At 33.0% G+C, this 19,261-nt stretch overlaps 2 protein-coding genes across 2 annotated transcripts; one reads left to right on the top strand and one right to left on the bottom strand.

The window, feature by feature from the left end:
- The first annotated feature begins 1,129 nt into the window (after positions 1-1,129).
- On the top strand, positions 1,130-5,295 carry LOC124540860. The gene is made up of 9 exons (XM_047118629.1): positions 1,130-1,245; positions 2,033-2,107; positions 2,601-2,688; positions 2,765-2,948; positions 3,353-3,574; positions 3,691-3,840; positions 3,916-3,987; positions 4,094-4,219; positions 5,089-5,295. The coding sequence occupies exons 3-9, from the start codon at positions 2,624-2,626 to the stop codon at positions 5,293-5,295; spliced, it is 1,026 nt and encodes a 341-aa protein (XP_046974585.1). The 5' UTR covers positions 1,130-1,245; positions 2,033-2,107; positions 2,601-2,623.
- A 36-nt stretch (positions 5,296-5,331) lies between these two features.
- On the bottom strand, positions 5,332-17,098 carry LOC124540849 (putative uncharacterized protein DDB_G0282499). The gene is made up of 8 exons (XM_047118616.1): positions 17,058-17,098; positions 16,229-16,369; positions 8,632-8,778; positions 8,441-8,496; positions 7,701-7,768; positions 6,585-7,612; positions 6,095-6,341; positions 5,332-5,421 (listed from the first exon to the last, which is right to left on the bottom strand). Exons 1-8 carry the CDS (start codon positions 17,096-17,098, stop codon positions 5,332-5,334), a joined length of 1,818 nt encoding a protein of 605 aa, XP_046974572.1.
- Positions 17,099-19,261: the final 2,163 nt, after the last annotated feature.

Below are 19,261 nucleotides of genomic sequence, written 5' to 3'. Positions count from 1 at the left end.
AATAATAAAAAAAAATACATCACAGAATCCTGACTGCCGGTTAGGTTAGGTCATTTTTCTACCAATTGGAGGTCTCATGGAGTTTGCATTTGCCGATCTGTGGTTGAGAAAAGTAGACTGGAGACTCTAGATCTCATTTGCTCCAATTAGATAAAAATTTTATAAATTTAATTTTATTATAATACGAACAGGGTACAATTTTCAATAATTCATAAAAAAATATCTTTTCATATCTTCATATATCATACTAAGTAAAACAGTACAGATAAATATTAAATCGAAATATCCTGTATTTCCAAGTTTTAATGCGTGGCCGTATTGATTTATGTGTTTCATGATTATATTCGTCTATTTGTAACTCGAGACATGGTAAAGTTTCTCTATTTAATACTCCTTGAACTTTGTTGTTCTTTAAGCGCAGCGTATAGAAATCACTTATACACAATTGCAAAATTCGACGATAGCAAGAATAGAGGTAAAAAAATAGCTGAAGAGTGTAGAATATCGACGCATTACATTTTTTTAAATTATTAGTTACGAATATTGTTACAGTAAAATATACACTAGGTACAAAAGTTTAACAAATATTTAGTTCTATGTTTTTCAAATTTCGTTACATATACAAAATATTAAATATTAAAGGTAACCGAAATACTGATTGACTCACCTTCGAAACAATATAATCGATGAAATGCAGCGTAGTACTCATTTCACGACGTAAGATTTTTGTAATGGACTCTGCAAAAACACAATCTTTAAGAAATATTAAAATAGAAAGCATATCTTACGTATGAATCGATCGCCTCCTGGCTATTTTTATTCATATTCAATATATGTATTTAATTAAGTTTGACAAAAAAAAATACCCGCTGAGTTTCTTTCGCCGGTTCTTCTCAGGTCAGGGTGTTTCCTTTTCCGAACCGGTGGTAGTGTTTAATTTGATTATCAATATTAAGTGTAATGCTTCTGTATTAAATAAAGGAATTTGAGTTTGAGTTTGTTTCATAGTAGATAGATGTGTGCTGCAAGTTTATTATCCTATTTTAAAAACCTACCTTAAATCTTTAGAACATATCCGACATAACTCTAGTGTCAAGATTATTTATTACTTGTTTGTTTCAGAATACAAATGTCTTGTGTATCAAAGTGTAACGACTAAATTGCCGTGGGCGAGAACGAACACAGATAATGAAACATTTCATAACATAACTGAAGTATCTCCCAATGCTTATAGCCCTGAACAAGGTATGACTTATATATTATGTATTTGTGTTTTAGGTATTGGAAGTCAGAAATAGACCAACTGGTGACAAGTCACCATCATCGTCCATACATTGGTACTGTAAGAAATATTAACCATTCCTTGCATTGATGCGCCACTTTGGAAACTGATTTGTTAAGTCCCTTGCTTGCTTAATACCTGTTGACAGGCAGGATATATTAATTTAAATAATTGTATTAAATAATATGACTGTAGTTTTTTTAAATGTTGAAAAAGAGTAACTACTGAGTTTCTTGTCGGTCCTTCTCGGTAGAATCTACTTTCCGAACCGGTGGTAGCTTCACTTAATTGCTAAATGACGATTTAAAAGTGTTTGTAAAAGTACACTTGAATAAAGTTTATTTTGATTTTGATTTTTTGATTTTTTTCCTGTAGTACTTACCCTTGAAACTGAAACATCACATTATTGAGTACCGACTGCCGTTTGACGGTAGAATATAGTTATTTGATGAGCGGGTGATACATGCCCGGACGGTATCAATAAACATGGAAACCTTGACAAAACGTTTTAAAAACTGAAATGTTATTACTTCTTACATGATGATCATAATTGTCGGAGTCGGAATTGCGATTGCTGATTTTTTTTGTTAGGTGCTTTTATTCAGGCAAAGGTTACTCGACGATGCAGCCTAGTGGCCTTCAATGTCCTAACTATAATTAGGACATTTGCTCATACTTATAATTATTACATATTTATTATTATAAATTGAATATTCTCACGTTTATTTGAGCAATATTTAATATTTGCAGTGACCGAAGATCCCTTCGACCAATTTCAAACCTATCTTCATAAGTTTCTGTACGGTGAAAACATAGAAGTGGACGGTATGTTAATTAATTTTCCTCAGATGAAATGATTCATTTTGCTCAGGGATAACGTTTATGTGTAACATATAATTGCCTCTATGTACATATAATGTTTCCTAAGTTTGAGAGGCGCAAGTAAGTGACGTAATAAATCATACAACTTTATTACAATTGTAATGTAATGTATGTAATGTAACAGCCTGTAAATATCCCACTGCTGTGCTAATGGCCTCCTCTCCCATTAAGTTGAAGGTTTGGAACATATTCCACCACGCTGTTCCAATGCGGGTTGGGCACGGCACACGTGGCAGAATTTCAATGAAATTAGACACAAGATGAATTATAAACACAAATTAAGCACATATATATAGTGGTGCTTACCTGGGTTTGAACCCGAAATCATCGGTTAAGATGCACGTGTTCTAACCACTGGGCCATCTCGGCTCTAATATAATTAATATAATAGAACCGAATTATTATTCTGCAATATTAACGAACTCTATTTACACAGATACAGAAATAACCATACCCAATATGCTATTACTACAGAAAAATGTTTCCGATAACTTGAAAAATTATGTCGCTGGTAATTTCATGAGGTTGGTATAAAATTTGAAGTTAAATTAATTTATTCAAGTTCCAAAATACAGAAAATTATATTCCTTTCCATCTTAGAGCTGAATTATTTAACAATAAGAGAAGCGTTCACCTCCCTCCGCTAGAACTTATGCATCGCGGACATTGTGAATTAAATATTACGAGAGATTTCATGCAGACGGCTGTCAATGCATTCGCCATCTTCCTTTACGGCACTCTTTCTGACATAGTGCGATTACCAGCTGATTACATATTAAGATCTGTTAGTAAATTTTAATTTTAATTAAATTTAAGTTTTAGGTGTCTAACAATTATTTCATACCAAATTTTGAATTTAAAATTATTAATATCGTTCGTATCATCTCCAAAAATGACGAACTTTCATACAAACTTTCAATCCTACTTCACCCCCTTAGGGACAGAATTTTCAAAATTCATTCCTTAGTGGGTGTCTACACAATTTCAAGGTCTTAGCTTTAATAGCTTAGGTTCGGCGATGATGCATCAGTTAGTCAGGACACCTTATTTTATACATATAGAATAAATATTTAAAACAGCAACTTTATTTCATTGATAAACTTAGAAAATTAATACATATATATAGAAAATTGTGGAATGGTTATACTCAAACTTAAACGCGCATTGACATTTTGTGTCGTAAAATAGGCTCGTACGATTTCAATGATGAAGATAGCACGAGAGAAGCTTGCATCGACTTGGCTAGCGGTACGTCGAGGGAAATCTACCCGCTCAATAACGTATGATACCTTAGAACTGTACCGACCATTGTTTAAATACGTTACTGGGAGGGAAATGGCCAGACTCAATTTGAGCGATGAAAGGATTCTGACTTATATTGGCACCCACGCTGACCTGGACAGACACCAGGTTAATATTATGAATAGTTATTTATTAAAATATAACTTTTTTTTATTATTAAACATAACCAAAATATGTGAAAGATTTTTATTAATAGCGTATCATAATATATATATGCTTCTAAGGTGGGCGTGGTAGCTAGTAAGTACATTAAAATAAACAAGTATTGGTCGGAACCAAAATATTTAAACCTCATGAATAACTTACTGTGTGGAGTCCCGATGACCTTCATGAGAAAAATCCCCGAGAACACATACTTACAACTATCCCATCAGGTATCATTTACTTCAAATAACATTTAAGTTACTGATGTACCATTACAAAACAAAACGTATATAATTACGTTTCAGGTTTTTTATCATATTCGAGCATGTGATCCTTTGCAACGTCGATTCTATTACGCAATGATGAGCAAGACGCAGGTATATTATATAGTTACAAATTAAAATGTTATGTAGAGTTATAAAACCTGAAGTAAAAAAATAAGATATCCGCTCATTCGTATAATTGCTCTTGAAATATTGGCAGGCGTTCGGCAAATCATACAGTTGGAATGCAAGAGATGTTTCGCGATTAGGCCTACTTTTAGCGGAAGTGGACGGTTCAGATCTAAGTGCTATTAACCCTGAAGCTATGGCAGGGATTACTGCTCAAGTAATATTATCAAATTATATATTTATAATAACATAATAGGTATGTAACTATGCACATAATAAAATTTGAGTGTCTGTGTCTATTATTAAAATAACCGTTTTTTTTTAAATGTTTACATATTAGTATATATGTTATTTTGGTATATATACATACGGTATATATACCAAAATAACATCTGTCTAACTATTTGTTCCGTCTAATCTCTAGTGGTTGGACCGATTGATGTAATAAGGAGTAGCTTGGTCGGCATTTTTTACAATCTCTTTTCATTATCAGGCAGCACTACTCTACATCCGAAAATTATAGTTTACAATTTTTATTGCCTTTATTAGTAACAAGTAGTCGCCCGCTGATCGGTCGCGTTTTACAGTGTTGGTTGTATAAGGCAAAAAAGTAGCCTATGACCTTTCTCAGAGTTCAAGTTTCCTTCATACCAAATTTCCTAAAATTGTGTTCATCAGTTTCGTCGTAAAAGAGCGACAAACAGACAGACAAGAGTTACTTTCACAATTATGTATAATATTTAATATAGATTTTTATGTGTCTGTAACTCCATTATTGTTGGTCACCAGCACCCATGGACAATGACGCTGTAAGAAATATTAACTATTCCTTACATCGTCAATGTGCCACCAACCTTGGGAACTAAGATGTTATGTCCCTAGTAGTCCCTAGTAGTGCCTGTAGTACACTGCCTCACTAACCCTTCAAACCGGAACACAACAATACTGAGTACTGTTATTTGTCGGTAGAATAACTGATGAGTGGGTGGTACCTACCCGACGGGCTTGCACAAAGACCTACCACCAAGTGATAGTTTACAATTTATAATATATCCAATGTTATTATTTTCTGCAATTCATTTTAAGGTGATGATGGCCATGTCACCGCAAAGCTTGCAACATATATCGGAATTGCAATTGCAATATATTGGACCAAAGCCTCTGAACATACTCGCCCGAAAATTGAACGCTTATTATGACCAATTACATTCCAACGACAATGGAATCCAAAAGTTACCCGATAAATTGCTCTACGTTACTATATTTCTGTGTACGATATACCTAAGAATATAATTAAAAAGTTGTGAACAAGGTAAATAATAAACTTAACTATATTTGATTGATGTTATATTGCTTAAGTAAGGACAAAGCTGGTAAGTGAAAAGAGTAACGCCCTTCTTCGTGAATTTTCGCTTGCAACTGAAAAATAAGTAAAATTCTTAATTTCCATTGAGAATAAAATTGCACATTAAGTATTTAAATTTAATAATGAATTTTATATCTAATAGCTTCTTGATTTCTGTATCTTAGTAATCGTCCGCGGTTTCACTCGCGTGTTAGCTCAGTTGTCATGTGTTAGACAAAAAAGTAGTCTATGTCCTTTCTTAGAGTTCTAGTTAGCTTCATACTAAATTTTATCAAATTTGGTTCAGCGGTTTGGTCGTGAAAAAGCGTCAGACAGACAGAGTTACTTTCACATTTATAATATTAAATATAGATTTATAATCACATTTATAAGATTAAATATAGAATATCAAAAGAGTCGAGATGGCCCAGTTGTTAGAACGAGTGCATCTTAACCGATGATTGCGGGTTCAAACCCAGGCAAGTACCGCTGTTTCATGTGCTTAATTTGTCTTTATAATTCATCTCGTGCTCTGCGGTGAAGGAAAACATCGTGAGGAAACCTGCATGTGACAAATTTCATAGAAATTCTGCCACATGTGTATTCCACTAACCTGCATTGGAACAGCGTGGTGAAATATGTTCCAAACCTTCTCCTCAAAGGGAGAGGAGGCCTTTAGCCCAGCAGTAAGAATTTACAGGCTGTTGTTGTTGTTGTATAGATTTGTATGAAGACGCAAAAATTTACCACAATATTACACCATTCCGTCTGAGTAGACTTTTCATCAAATGTCTTGGGCATCAATGTCGGGACATTTGTGTCTACTATATTCACATCACCTTGTAACTCGGATTGGAAATTTGTTTTAGTAGGTATATCTATTTTGTTTTTGTCAATTTTACTTGAGTGTAAGCCGTCGTCACCAGAACTAGATAATGACTTTTGAATTCCCTTATCGAACTTTTCAACATTTTTATGATCACATTTACAGCTGCTAAAAAAGAACTTTTAATAAATAAATTATAGAAAGCTTTTTATTAACCGACTTTAAAAAAAACAACATTGTTATTGGTTTTATTTTCATAAATTAACCTTTTTTGAAGTATTTGTTTAAACTATATTTATTACATACTTTATGGTATCTTTCAAATTGTAGAAACTTTCATTTCATATTTTTATAATAAATATAATTATTCAATACACAACAATTTTCAAAAGCAATAAAATTTTTAGTTACCTTTTCATTAAATGTTCACTTATTTCTTTCGGTAGTATGAAAATATTTTGTCGATGTGAATCTTTTTTTATAAGTTTTGGATAAAAGTTGTCGTACGTGCAATGAACGAATATATCTTTCAGGTCATCATTGCAAGGAACAGATTCTTCATGTTTGTTTATGTTAGATTCTTTAGATTTTCCGTTTAAAAATAAGTAGTTGTTTAAATTTAGTATATCTTTATCTAATATTACATCAATGTTTACCTGTGACGCCATTTCTTTTTTTATTAGTGTAATAAGAGATCTATTTTTTTCTAAAGTATTACCGTCTTCAGGTAGCAATGGGCTTCTGAGATTTTCTAATTTTATTCTGAGTTTTATATTAAGATTTTGTTTGTTATTTTCAAGCGGTAACAGGTTGGTCTTTTCACCGGTGATATGTATAGATTTCGCGTTGCCCGTGTCACGTGGAATTAAGACATCATCATTGGCATTATCTTTACTTACTTCAAATATTTTTTTTGTAGTATTGCCATCAGTTGTTATATTATTTGGATTTGCAACAAGGAGAACTGATTTTTCGTCACTTTCATTGTTTTTGTATACCTGTGATCCATTTCTTAAATCTTTATTAGGAATATTTTCGAAAATATTATTTTCAACATTTGTATTATTAAAGATATTATTCAATTTTGCATTATTTTCGGTTTCTGGGGCATGAAAATTATTTCTTTTTGGATTAACTTTATTTTCCACTCTATTCCCGCGAATAAGTTTTCTTTGGTTGCGTGAATATTGGGGTGATAATGGTTTAGTAACATGTTTTTGTGATCTGAGGTTGTTTTTCGTCTTTACGAAATCATTTTTAGCGAGTTTTGAAGGAGATAAACGCTTTTTACTTAAACTTGAATTTCTTTCATTGTCACTGGATTTTTTCTTTTGATATAATCTGTCAATGTTAGGTGAGTTCAATTTGGAAAATGTGGGTCTCTCGACAGTTCTTTGGGACTGGTTATCTGCTTTATTTGAATCCGCTTTAGAACTGTCCTATTAAACAAAATAAAAAAATATCAATACTTTATATAGGTACTTAATATTTCTTTTATCATAACATGATATTAAATGTATGCAGTACCGATTTCAAAGAAACAATCCTCTCTATCTGTTCTAAGGTAGTAATGTCCAAAAACGTCCCCGTTTTATCTGCAAAAACATGCTAAAACATAATTTATTATTTTTTATTCAGAGGGGCCAATATGCCTGATTATAAGTGGTCACCATCGCCCGTAAACATTATCAATGTACGAAATATTACCATTTCCTTACGATATCAATGGTCATCAACCGTGGGGTGTGATGTTCCTTTTGTATACTGGAACAAAACTGCGTACTGCCGTTTCATGGTAGTATGCGTGATAAGTGTTACCTATCCAGATGGCCTTGGCACATAGCATAAAGGCCTACCACCAAGTGAATATAAATTGATATGCAATTTGAATACAATTGCTTTTCAATACTATTCTACTTTTAGGACTACACTCATGAAATGCCTTATATTACATTACAACGTAAAAAAAACATTACGGACAATATATTTTTCTACAAAAGTTTTTCTAAATTCAAAAGCACCCACCAAACACACCCACTACTAAAAAGAGTTTTGTATGCATTCAATCGCATCTATGTGACGTAAGAAATAATTGGCGCGATAGGATAGAAACGACTGGTTATCCGTAACACAAAAATAATCGGTTATTTTTCTAATATCAACTACTACGACATATAAAATTACTTAGCAATTACGTAATTTAAAGAAAAATATCACATTAGTACATCATTACAAACAATTTAAGCACTGCTACTGATCTATTTTACCTGTTCTTTCTACTATATAGCTATTTGATAACTTTCCTTGGCGTTTCTCCCAGGATCTGTGGGAGACATAATTATCATATATCCATTACGTTATTTAATTAACATTTTAGCATGTTCAGTTATAGAAAGTATACAATTAAACTTAAGTATGTAGTATAAGAAAATAAATATTTTAATCGATTTCGTCTCACCTGGATGCTTTATACAGGTATTTCTCATAACCTGCTGGAATAAACGAGTCAGGTGGTTCGACGGCAACGTAAGCTGCAGAATTCTTTAGCTCTAAAGGACCTTCAACTTTTTTTCCGTCTAGTAAATAAAGATCCACAACAGAATGCCTTAAATAAAAAAAATAAAAAATAAGAAAGACGTTCCTTTTGTTTCACACGAATATTTATTTAATACCCAAATAAATTACATGCTTATAAGTTATGTAAAATATTTTATTACATGGTACAAAATGCTGAAGTTTGAATGAAAGAGAAAGCTATCGTCAGTCCCACTATTTTAACAATATGTGATTGTTCATAATTTATCACTTTATACCCATCGCATATACTAAATATACATACCGAGTCAATACTGTAAGCCTACCTATTTATATATATAAAATAGATATATATTTTTAAAGGATCATTAGGTAAATTGTGTATAATATAAGCTAAATATTAAGTCATAATTATCTAATTATAGAGTGTTATTGTGTAAAATAACACTTATTATTAATTTAAAATAATTACTAATAAATATATTTAAAATAGCAACACTAGACAAATATACGAATTAAAAAAAAGCGGATGATGGAATGTAGGTAGAAGCATGTAGAATGTTCTCGAAAAGTTATACGGACGCGTCGAAATTGTAGAGAGAGAAAATAAAATTGTAAAAGAGTAAACCAGTGTGTTTCAATTATTAAAAGTTCTAGCTAAACTGGAAAAGTGACTTCAACTTCATAAGTGGGATCGAAGGAAGATAATATCATTTTCCTTTCCACGCCACCGTGAAACTGTAAGTAACGTGGAGGTACATATAGTACATTATTTTTATTTTTTTAGAACTTTGTGTAGGTTTTTAATTTTATAATTATTTTGATAATTGTTTTTTCTTTTCATCCAAAGAAACGTACTTTAAAGCTAAACTATAAGTCACTTACTGACCGTTAATATTTTAAATTTGATATCTAATTGCATAAAGATTTTTTTTTTCTCTTCTTCTACCTACATCTGAGTGTGATTAAAAATTAAAATTTATTTTATTATAAATAGAAGTAAGAAGTAATAATACTAAATCGATAAAATTATTGTGATTTATAATAACGAAGGCATAACTTAACACATTAAATTGAATAAAAGTAATAAATACAAATATTATGCGACAAAAGTGTACTACTAATTTTGTGTCGTAATGATTTTTCTTTCATTGACTAGTGATATATATATATATATATATATTTTTTTTTTTATTTAATTATGATCACCTAATCGTTTTATTATTATAAAACGCTTAATCTTAGCATAATGACAAAGTGATGTGTTTTATGTTGACTAAGAAATAATACACGTGAACTTACAAACCTAGACTGGTTTCATAATATTAAAACAGGTTATTATGAAAGAGAATATTAATTGTTATCTAAAACTGAGATTTGTCAGTTTCAGCTTTTTGCTATGGATCAAGGCAATGATCGACGAAAAAGAGCAGCCTATGATAGGACTAGTGCAGACCCAGGTGTACCCAGGTTCGAGGGTCAGGGTCAGGACGCACTAGACCTAAGGCAACATACTAGTCGTGCAAGCTGGCCAGGAGAACCCAGGTATGAGGGTCAGGTCAGGAGAGCTGGACATTATAATTCCGAGCAACCCAGGGTATCGCGGGAGCGTGATACCGAGGGTGAGAGTATTCGCCGGCCTGACGGAGAGCGTCAGCAACTAAATGATTTTCGGGAGCAAAGAAATATGGAAAGATCTCTTCGCACGCCCTCAGTCGCACGGGATCGATCACCTGGTGCCGGTTCTTCGAGACGTGTTATGCGAGAAAGAAGCAGGACTAGAATCGAAAGAGCGCACGATGATGATGTAAATTCCTCATTCAGAGCCGGAAGTAAGAGGAATAGAAGTCCAAGTGATCCAGGTGAGCAACCATGTACCTCTAGGCGACGCCGACGTCGAGATAGTTCTAATGAGGATAGTATAATAGATAAATTTTTGTCAATATTGCAGTCAGTCAAGAGTTCAGATAAGTCAAAGTTAACTTTTAATACTAACATTATCCCTGAGTTCGACCCTATGTCTAAAGAGCAAACAATTTTAACGTGGCTTACAAAAGTGGAAGAGTGTTCTGAAATATACGGTTGGGATGATAAGGAAATCATTCATTATGCCCTTCCAAAACTAACTGGTGTAGCCAAGTCGTGGTATCAAAGCTTACCTAGTATGAAATTTACATGGGTCGAGTGGAAAAATAAACTAATTGAATCATTTCCCGTTCGTGAAGATTACGCTGAACTCTTAACTGAAATGCTAGCTAAGCGCGTAAAATATGGAGAGTCTCTTGAGCAATATTATTACGCTAAAATTAATTTGTTAAATAGATGTAAGATATATGGACGCCAGGCTGTAGATTGTCTACTGTACGGGGTAGAAGATAGGGCCGTAAAAGTCGGTGCGCAAGCTGCGCAGTTCTCAGAACCGGAAAAGGTCTTAAAATATTTTAGGACTGTTAAAGTCGGACCAAGCCGCGAAAACCATGAATCGTATTCTAAATTTCGGAATGAGCGTAGAAATGCCGGAAATGAAAAATCAACTTCTAGATCAGGTGGTTCAAAACCTGATACAAAAATGGTTTGCTACAATTGTGATGAAGTAGGCCACCCAAGTTTTAGATGTAACAAACCTCATGCAAAATGTTCTACTTGCGAAAAATTAGGCCACCTGTCCATTCATTGTTTTAAAAATAAATTTAACAAAGATCGTGAGAAAGACTCTAATACTACCAACGATAAAACTGAAAAACGCGTAGCTCAATTAAGTCATACAGATGATCCAACTGCCAAATATATAATTACTATTAAAATAAACAATAACTTTGTTGATTGTCATTTAGATTTAGGAAGTCAATGCTCCCTTATTAGGCTTACTAAAGCTAAGGAACTTAATTTGGAAATAGTTGTACCAGATGATTTGCCTGTACTCAGGGGTATTGGTGCTAACCTTATCGCACCAGTAGGTATGACGATTGTCACCGTTGAAGTACAAAATATCAAAAAGGTCATAAATATGTATATTGTCGATGATTACGTAATAACCCAATCAACCTTACTAGGTCATTCTTTTACCGAGCAACCAGATATTATTATTACAAAGACTCCTACTGAAATTATATTCCAACAGACCCCCACTATTAAGACGCGTTTAGTGGCAAGTAAAGATACGGAAATATTTCCCAATACGTTATGTGCTGTTCAGATCACAGCTGAACCAAGTCTTTGTAGTCAAGTTTTCGTGAATGGATCTATCAGGGGTCCAGAAGGTAAAGAATATTTTCTCCTTCCAGGTGAATATGAGGTTAGGAATGGTCAAGGCGCCCTATTAATATACAATGTTTCTACAGATACTTTTACAATAAAAAAGGGTTCACTTTTGTCACGTGTGACTCCTAAAGAGTCGAAATTATCAAACAACGTTTTAGATTCGTGTAATGTTACATTTTCAGAAAGTCAGAAAACCGAAAATTTAAACTGTAGTGATAAATTAAATAAGGACGAACAACATAAATTACAAAAATTAATACAAAAATATGGCAATTGTTTCTCAACCGGACTTCATGATTTAGGTTTCACAAACTTGACGGAAATGACGATCGAACTTGATGATGCAGAGCCAGTCGTCTATCGACCTTATCGAATGTCCTATGCTGATCGTACTTTAGTTAGAAATATGATTCAGGAAATGGTCGATCATGGCATTATTAGGGAATCAAACTCACCATATGCTAGTCCGATTTTACTAGTCCAAAAGAAAACTGGTGATAAGCGTCTATGCGTCGATTACCGAGCGTTAAATCGGAAAACTAAAAAAGAACATTACCCACTCCCTCGTATCGAGGATCAACTCGATCAATTAGCCGGCAACAAGGTTTTCACATCCCTAGACCTGGCCTCGGGTTACTATCAAATATCGATAGCGGAAGAGTCACGACACAAAACGGCTTTTGTGACGCCCGATGGCCAGTATGAATACAATCGGATGCCCTTTGGCTTGGTAAACGCACCCTCGGTTTTTCAACGTACCATAAATAAAATATTGCTCGAGGCAAAAATCAAGTACGCTATCGTCTATATGGACGATATTCTCATTCCTTCTAAAGACATAGAAGAAGGCCTTAAGCGATTAGAAGAGGTTCTGGTGTTACTCAAAAGGGGTGGTCTAACCTTAAAACTAAGTAAATGCCATTTCTTCCTTGAGACCATCGATTTCCTTGGTTATGAAGTGAAATCCGATGGAATTCGGCCAGGGCTGCGTAAAATTGAGGCTGTAGCTAATTTCCCTAAACCTGGAAATCAGCATGAGTTGAGACAGTTTTTGGGGCTGTCAGGATATTTTAGGAGATTTATTAGAAATTATGCGTCGTTGGCTGCTCCACTAACTGATCTTTTAAAAAAAGATGTTAAATGGTGTTGGACCGGTAATCAAGATGAGGCATTCAATAAAATAAAAGATATGTTGGTAGACAGACCTTTACTAGCGCTTTATAATCCGAAAGCCGAAACTCAAGTTCATACGGATGCCAGTAAGGAAGGTTTAGCTGGTATCTTACTCCAGGCTAATTGTGACGGGGTTTTCCAGCCTGTTTCGTATTTTAGCAGAAAAACCAACCCCGAGGAGCGGAAACTACATTCGTATGATCTTGAGACATTGGCAGTGGTTGCATCCTTAAATCGGTTTAGAATCTATCTTATCGGTATCTCGTTTAAAATCTTTACAGACTGCAATGCATTGCGCGCAACTCTGGTTAAACGAGATTTAATACCACGAATTGCCCGATGGTGGATTCAACTTCAGGAATTTGATTGCACCATCGAATACAGGCCAGGATCACGTATGGCACACGTGGACGCATTAAGCCGAAATCCAGTTGGAATTGCTGAGACAGAAACCCCAATTTTTCTCGACACATTCATGATCACTGAAAAGTCTGAAGAAGATTGGATCGCAACTGTACAATCTGGTGATGAGGAGATAAAAAAGATAAAAGAAATTCTGTCCACTTCTGATACAGAACAGATATTGGACATTCATAAGAATTATAAATTAAAGAATAACCGCGTATACAGAGTCGTAGGAGAGGAAATAAAGTGGCTTGTGCCAAAAGGAGTGCGTTGGCAAATACTTAAAATGAACCACGACGATGTTGGTCATTGCGGTTTCGACAAAACGTTGCAACGCATCCGTAAAAATTATTGGTTTTCAAAGATGCGGAAGTTTGTAAAAAAATACGTCTCCTCTTGCCTTGAATGCTTGCATCATAAGACACCAGGAGGAAAGCGTGAAGGAGAGCTTCATCCCATAGATAAACCCAGCGTGCCTTTTCATACGATTCACGTGGATCATCTTGGCCCCTTTGTAAAAAGCAAGAAAGGCAACTGTTACCTTTTAGTTCTAATTGATGGATTTACAAAATTTGCCAGTATAAGACCCGTTAAAGACACAAAGTCTGCAACTACGATTAGGGTTCTTAAAGATCATATCAGTAATTTTGGTGTTTCTACTCGTCTAATCACAGATAGAGGTACAAGCTTTACAAGCAGCGTCTTTAAGGACTTTACAAACAAATTTAGCATCAAACATATCATTAATGCAGTGGCAACTCCGCGAGCCAATGGTCAAGTGGAGAGGTTCAACAGAACCATTCTAAATGCCCTCTCTACTTTAAATCACGGCAAAGACGAAAGGTCGTGGGATGAGAATATTCTAGACATTCAGTTAGGACTAAATACTACAACACATAAAACAACTCAAAAAACACCATCGGAGTTACTTTTTGGTTTCAATATTAAATGTAGAAGCGAAGGGATACTAAGCGCTGTTTTAAATGACACTATTAATGTATCTTCTGAGGAGGAATTGGTACGAAATAGGGAGGAAGCAAGAGAAAAGATAATAGAAAAGCAAATCAAGGACAAAGAAAAATATGATAGCCATAGAAAAGCTCCAAAACAATATTCCGAAGGTGATCTAGTTAGAGTAGAGCGACAGGTACCTCATGATGGCCAGTCGCAAAAATTGGTTGTTAAGTACCAAGGTCCGTACCGTATCATAAAAGTTCTTCCTAACGATAGGTATGTCATTGAGGACACTCCGTTATCGCGTAAAAATAATCGCCGCTATGAAGCGGTAATTTCAGTAGACAAAATACAGCCGTGGCTACATTTTACTAGAGATTTAGATAGTAGTTCCGACGAAAATGATTCTGATAATAATGAATAATTAAAATGATATAATTGTAATAATTGTAAATAATAATAAAGATTGAAATAATAATAATTACCTTATAAAGTACTTTTAATAGACACTTATTTTACATGATTATTGATTGATGTTTTATTTATGGTAATAAGTATTATATAAAAATATTAATAGTACAATTTAATACATGTAATGTAATTTTTTTTTTACATAATTCTAAGTATACGCATAAATAAATAGTTATTCAAATTTAATTTAAGTTCATAAGTTAATAATTTTAGTTAATAATTGGATAGTTGTAAAATAGTTAAATAATATAATATAATATTGTTATACGTTAATTGTAATTAATTGTAATATTAAGTTAATTCATTGTAATGAAATTAATTGATATATTCGTAAAAAGATAAAATGTAGTAAAACGAATATTTACATGTTAAAATAACTACATATTAGTACATTTTATGTAACAAAACGGAACTAAAAAAAAAAAAAAAAAAACATAATTTACCCCTCAACGCGAAGGGGCTCGCTAAGAACAGGAAGGCCGAGCTGTAAGCCTACCTATTTATATATATAAAATAGATATATATTTTTAAAGGATCATTAGGTAAATTGTGTATAATATAAGCTAAATATTAAGTCATAATTATCTAATTATAGAGTGTTATTGTGTAAAATAACACTTATTATTAATTTAAAATAATTACTAATAAATATATTTAAAATAGCAACACTAGACAAATATACGAATTAAAAAAAAGCGGATGATGGAATGTAGGTAGAAGCATGTAGAATGTTCTCGAAAAGTTATACGGACGCGTCGAAATTGTAGAGAGAGAAAATAAAATTGTAAAAGTGTAAACCAGTGTGTTTCAATTATTAAAAGTTCTAGCTAAACTGGAAAAGTGACTTCAATACATACTCAGTGTTAGTAAAGAGAACAAATAAAACGAACGCTGAACTATAATATCAGATATTCGTTTTGGAGATTCGAATATATGTAGGGAAATTTTTATGCAGACATGCTGTATGCAAAATAAAGCAATTGAACGGTTAAGTAGATAGGGTTTGCAGAAGTAATATAAACAGATATATTACATGAACATTGAACCAGCACGTTTGAACGATGGCTGTGATGAATTTATGAAACTGAAAGTTGTTGGTTTAAGAGTTATTGTTTTGCCAAATTGAATACCGGTCAGTCCAGTAGTCGACCGTTTAAAGGCCATTTTTAATTGTATATTCTATTGTCCTATATGACATTATGGATTTCACACAAAAACAACCAATAATCTATTTATAATAATACGTAATACTTTACTTGGAGCCATACTGAGATCTTGCTAAGAAAGATTTAGTAGCTTCCCAGCATTTCAAATAGTCAGATTCCAAATGATACTTTCTCGGAGGCGAATATTGTTGTCCATTTGAAAACACAAATATGTCGATGGAGTCCCAATCTCTGGAGTCACGAGGTATATGTGGCACATTCATTTCAATACTCTTTAATGTCTTTACTTCATTAGGATGAAAAGAAAATAAATAGACCGAATTCTTCTATTACAGAACTTTTTTTATAAATTTCATTATTTTAGGTTATTGATCAAAACTTGCATTAAACCAGTAGCAATTTGAATAAAGATAATTTCGATTTAAATTAAGTAGCTAAATTATAAATAAATAAACTAAAATGAAGTTGTCATAATTATACTTTTTTTTTCTTTATCTATGGCGCATGTCTGCGCTAGTTACCATGACCGATGTAAGATTGTATAAGCGTTTATTATTTTCAGTTTTTCTATTTAAATTTTGTCTACTAAATTTTACTTCGAAGCAATAAAAGGCCTAAATCTTTAGGGCCTTTTGTGTTATATGTATTTCTTTAAATATGTTTACAAGATTTAAAATATTTAAACTAATAAAATAATATGTTCGTCATTGCAAAGTTATGTCGATTGGAAAAATTTACATCTGTCAAAAAGATCAAGCTAACTTGGGGAAGTACGGACAAAATTACATGGTGTTTTGTTTTTTAATCATATCTATTTATTTAATAGTTGTCCAAGATTTTTAGATATCCGCTCTGCATAAAATCCTTCTACGTGATTTTTCGATTGGATTATGTCGGAGGGTGACCCACGAGTATAAACCCGAGTTTCTGTCGTCCGAAACCGCGAGCGTTGGCCGCCATCTTGGAAAACATTTTTTGCCTATATCTCGGAAACGGTAAGTTTTACGTCAAAAACCGAAGAGATCTTTTTTGTAGAAAACAAAATTTCCCACCTTTTTTATACCAAACTTTTCCTCCTATTGTTGATATTTTCCGAGATATTTAAGTATCCGACATAATCCAATCGAAAAATCACGTAGAAGGATTTTATGTAGAGCGGACTGATTTTTGGTGCTAAAATTCCTGGACTATAGTATGAAAATCAGTCTCAATTTCTTTTAGTGATCTTTATTTTATTAACTATCAGTAAATCAGTCTTTTAATTAAAATGGAACCATAATAAAATGTATATTAAGAAAAATGTAACTAATCATAAAAACCATACTATCCATATAGTAGGGACAAAATGACATACAAATTCTTAAGAACGCAGTTCACAAATAATTCTTCTTTGGGACATCAGCACATGACGCATGAGCCCAAAGGAAACAAAATATACATCGTAACAAACTTTCTATTTCTTCCCAGAGAGCCTTTAAGTCATTCTTGCCCTGCACGTTTCTTGTTATTGTTGAAAGGATAATCGAAAGCATTTTTTCGGCTAGTTCAAAGGCTCTCAGTGTGATGTACGCGTCAAACTAAAAGTCGTATTTATATAAACTTTTTCTACTACCTCATGCTTAATTTCATGACATGGTATGTTATCAACCGACTTCCAAAAGGAGGAGGTTATCAATTCTTACATATTTGTTAAAGTATTCTCGTATTGTTTTTTGATAGATATACGTAGGGTTATGTAGGGTTTTAGTGGCTGACACCGGCTCCAAATATACCAATAACTATAACTACATGATATAATCGTTAATCGACTTTTAAGTAGTCTAATATTTTTCATTTCATTTAACTTAGGAAGACTCTAAAAAATATGTTGAATACGCAATTATTTTTATTACTTTTTCGTGCATATTCATTTGTTTTAAAATAGTGTTTTGTTTGAAGTCGGTTTTTCTTTTTGTTAAAATTTTTATTTATTTTGTACATTGTATATGTATGTCATTTTGTCCAAACGTAAACAACAACGAATAAAACATTATTCTTCCATCAAACAAATAATAATTGCAATAAAGAAAATCGAAATCAATTTTAATAGAAATAATTACAAATAACAACAAATAACTTACTAGAAAATAGGCGAAAACTAATCGAAAAAAGGTTTGAACGGGTTATTGCGATGCGACGACAATGGCCCTAAAAATCTTACAGGATTTTAAATATGGTTCCCTTAACATTGTACAGTCCCGGAGATGTAGATACATCTCCGGGACTGTACAATGTTAAGGGAACTCCGGAATTTAAAAACTGGCGAGTTTTAGATAAAACTCGCCAGTTTTTAAATAAGGTGATTATGTCATTTTGTCCATATATGTCATTTTCAAACCCAGGCAAGCACCGCTGACTCATGTGCTTAATTTGTCTTTATAATTCATCTCGTGCTCAGCGGTGAAGGAAAACATCGTGAGGAAACCTGCATGTGACAAATTTAATAGAATTTCTACCACATGTGTATTCCACCAACCAGCATTGGAACAGCGTGGTGGAATATGTTCCAAACCTTCTCCTCAATGGGAGAGGAGGCCTTTAGCCCAGCAATGGGAATTTACAGGCTGTTGTAGTTGTTGTTGTATGTCATTTTGTCCGTATTTCGCTTATTATAATATAAATATTCTGCCAATGTTACGAAGATACGTAGGATACATACTCGTTTACATACATCAATCTCAGACGTTTCTCTATTTAAATTCTTACAATCTGGCAATAAGAATTTAAAATAGCATATTTAATTCGATCATGCATTAAAGACTTGTCTTTGTGCTGAAATCAAATAAAACTGATGAATATAAAGTACTACGTTTTATATATTTTTAAAATGAAGTTTTTTGTATGTTTTACAATGATGTAGAACGATGGTAATAATTTAAAAATAATATTACCATGATGTTTGGGATTTTCTTTGTTGTCATTGTTTGTAAATTCAAATAAAAATAATATTGATATTTAGATTTTTTTAGCGATACGTAGTTTTGTTTTCAAAAAAGGACAGTCGTATTCACCCTAATAAACATTTTTTACCCAAAATAGGTAGGGTTCACACCCTATTCAGTATTGATGCGCTTTATAAGCGAA

This window comes from Vanessa cardui, chromosome 2 (genome assembly GCF_905220365.1).
Source record: "Vanessa cardui chromosome 2, ilVanCard2.1, whole genome shotgun sequence".
Taxonomy (NCBI): domain Eukaryota; kingdom Metazoa; phylum Arthropoda; class Insecta; order Lepidoptera; family Nymphalidae; genus Vanessa; species Vanessa cardui.
Note: the sequence above shows the minus strand (reverse complement) of the source record. Positions and strands in the feature narration are given on the sequence as shown.

Bases quoted from the DNA above. Each gene is read 5' to 3' on its own strand.
- LOC124540860 (XM_047118629.1), top strand. From the start codon at position 2,624: ATGCTATTACTACAGAAAAATGTTTCCGATAACTTGAAAAATTATGTC. The intron at 3,841-3,915 runs GTATCATTTACT...ATTACGTTTCAG, and splicing joins ACTTACAACTATCCCATCAG to GTTTTTTATCATATTCGAGC. The intron at 4,220-5,088 runs GTAATATTATCA...ATTCATTTTAAG, and splicing joins TGGCAGGGATTACTGCTCAA to GTGATGATGGCCATGTCACC.
- LOC124540849 (XM_047118616.1), bottom strand. From the start codon at position 17,098: ATGGCGGCCAACGCTCGCGGTTTCGGACGACAGAAACTCGG. The intron at 16,370-17,057 runs GTTTATACTCGT...TCGTGACTCCAG, and splicing joins TTCGGACGACAGAAACTCGG to AGATTGGGACTCCATCGACA. The intron at 7,613-7,700 runs GTACTGCATACA...TTTGTTTAATAG, and splicing joins GGATTGTTTCTTTGAAATCG to GACAGTTCTAAAGCGGATTC.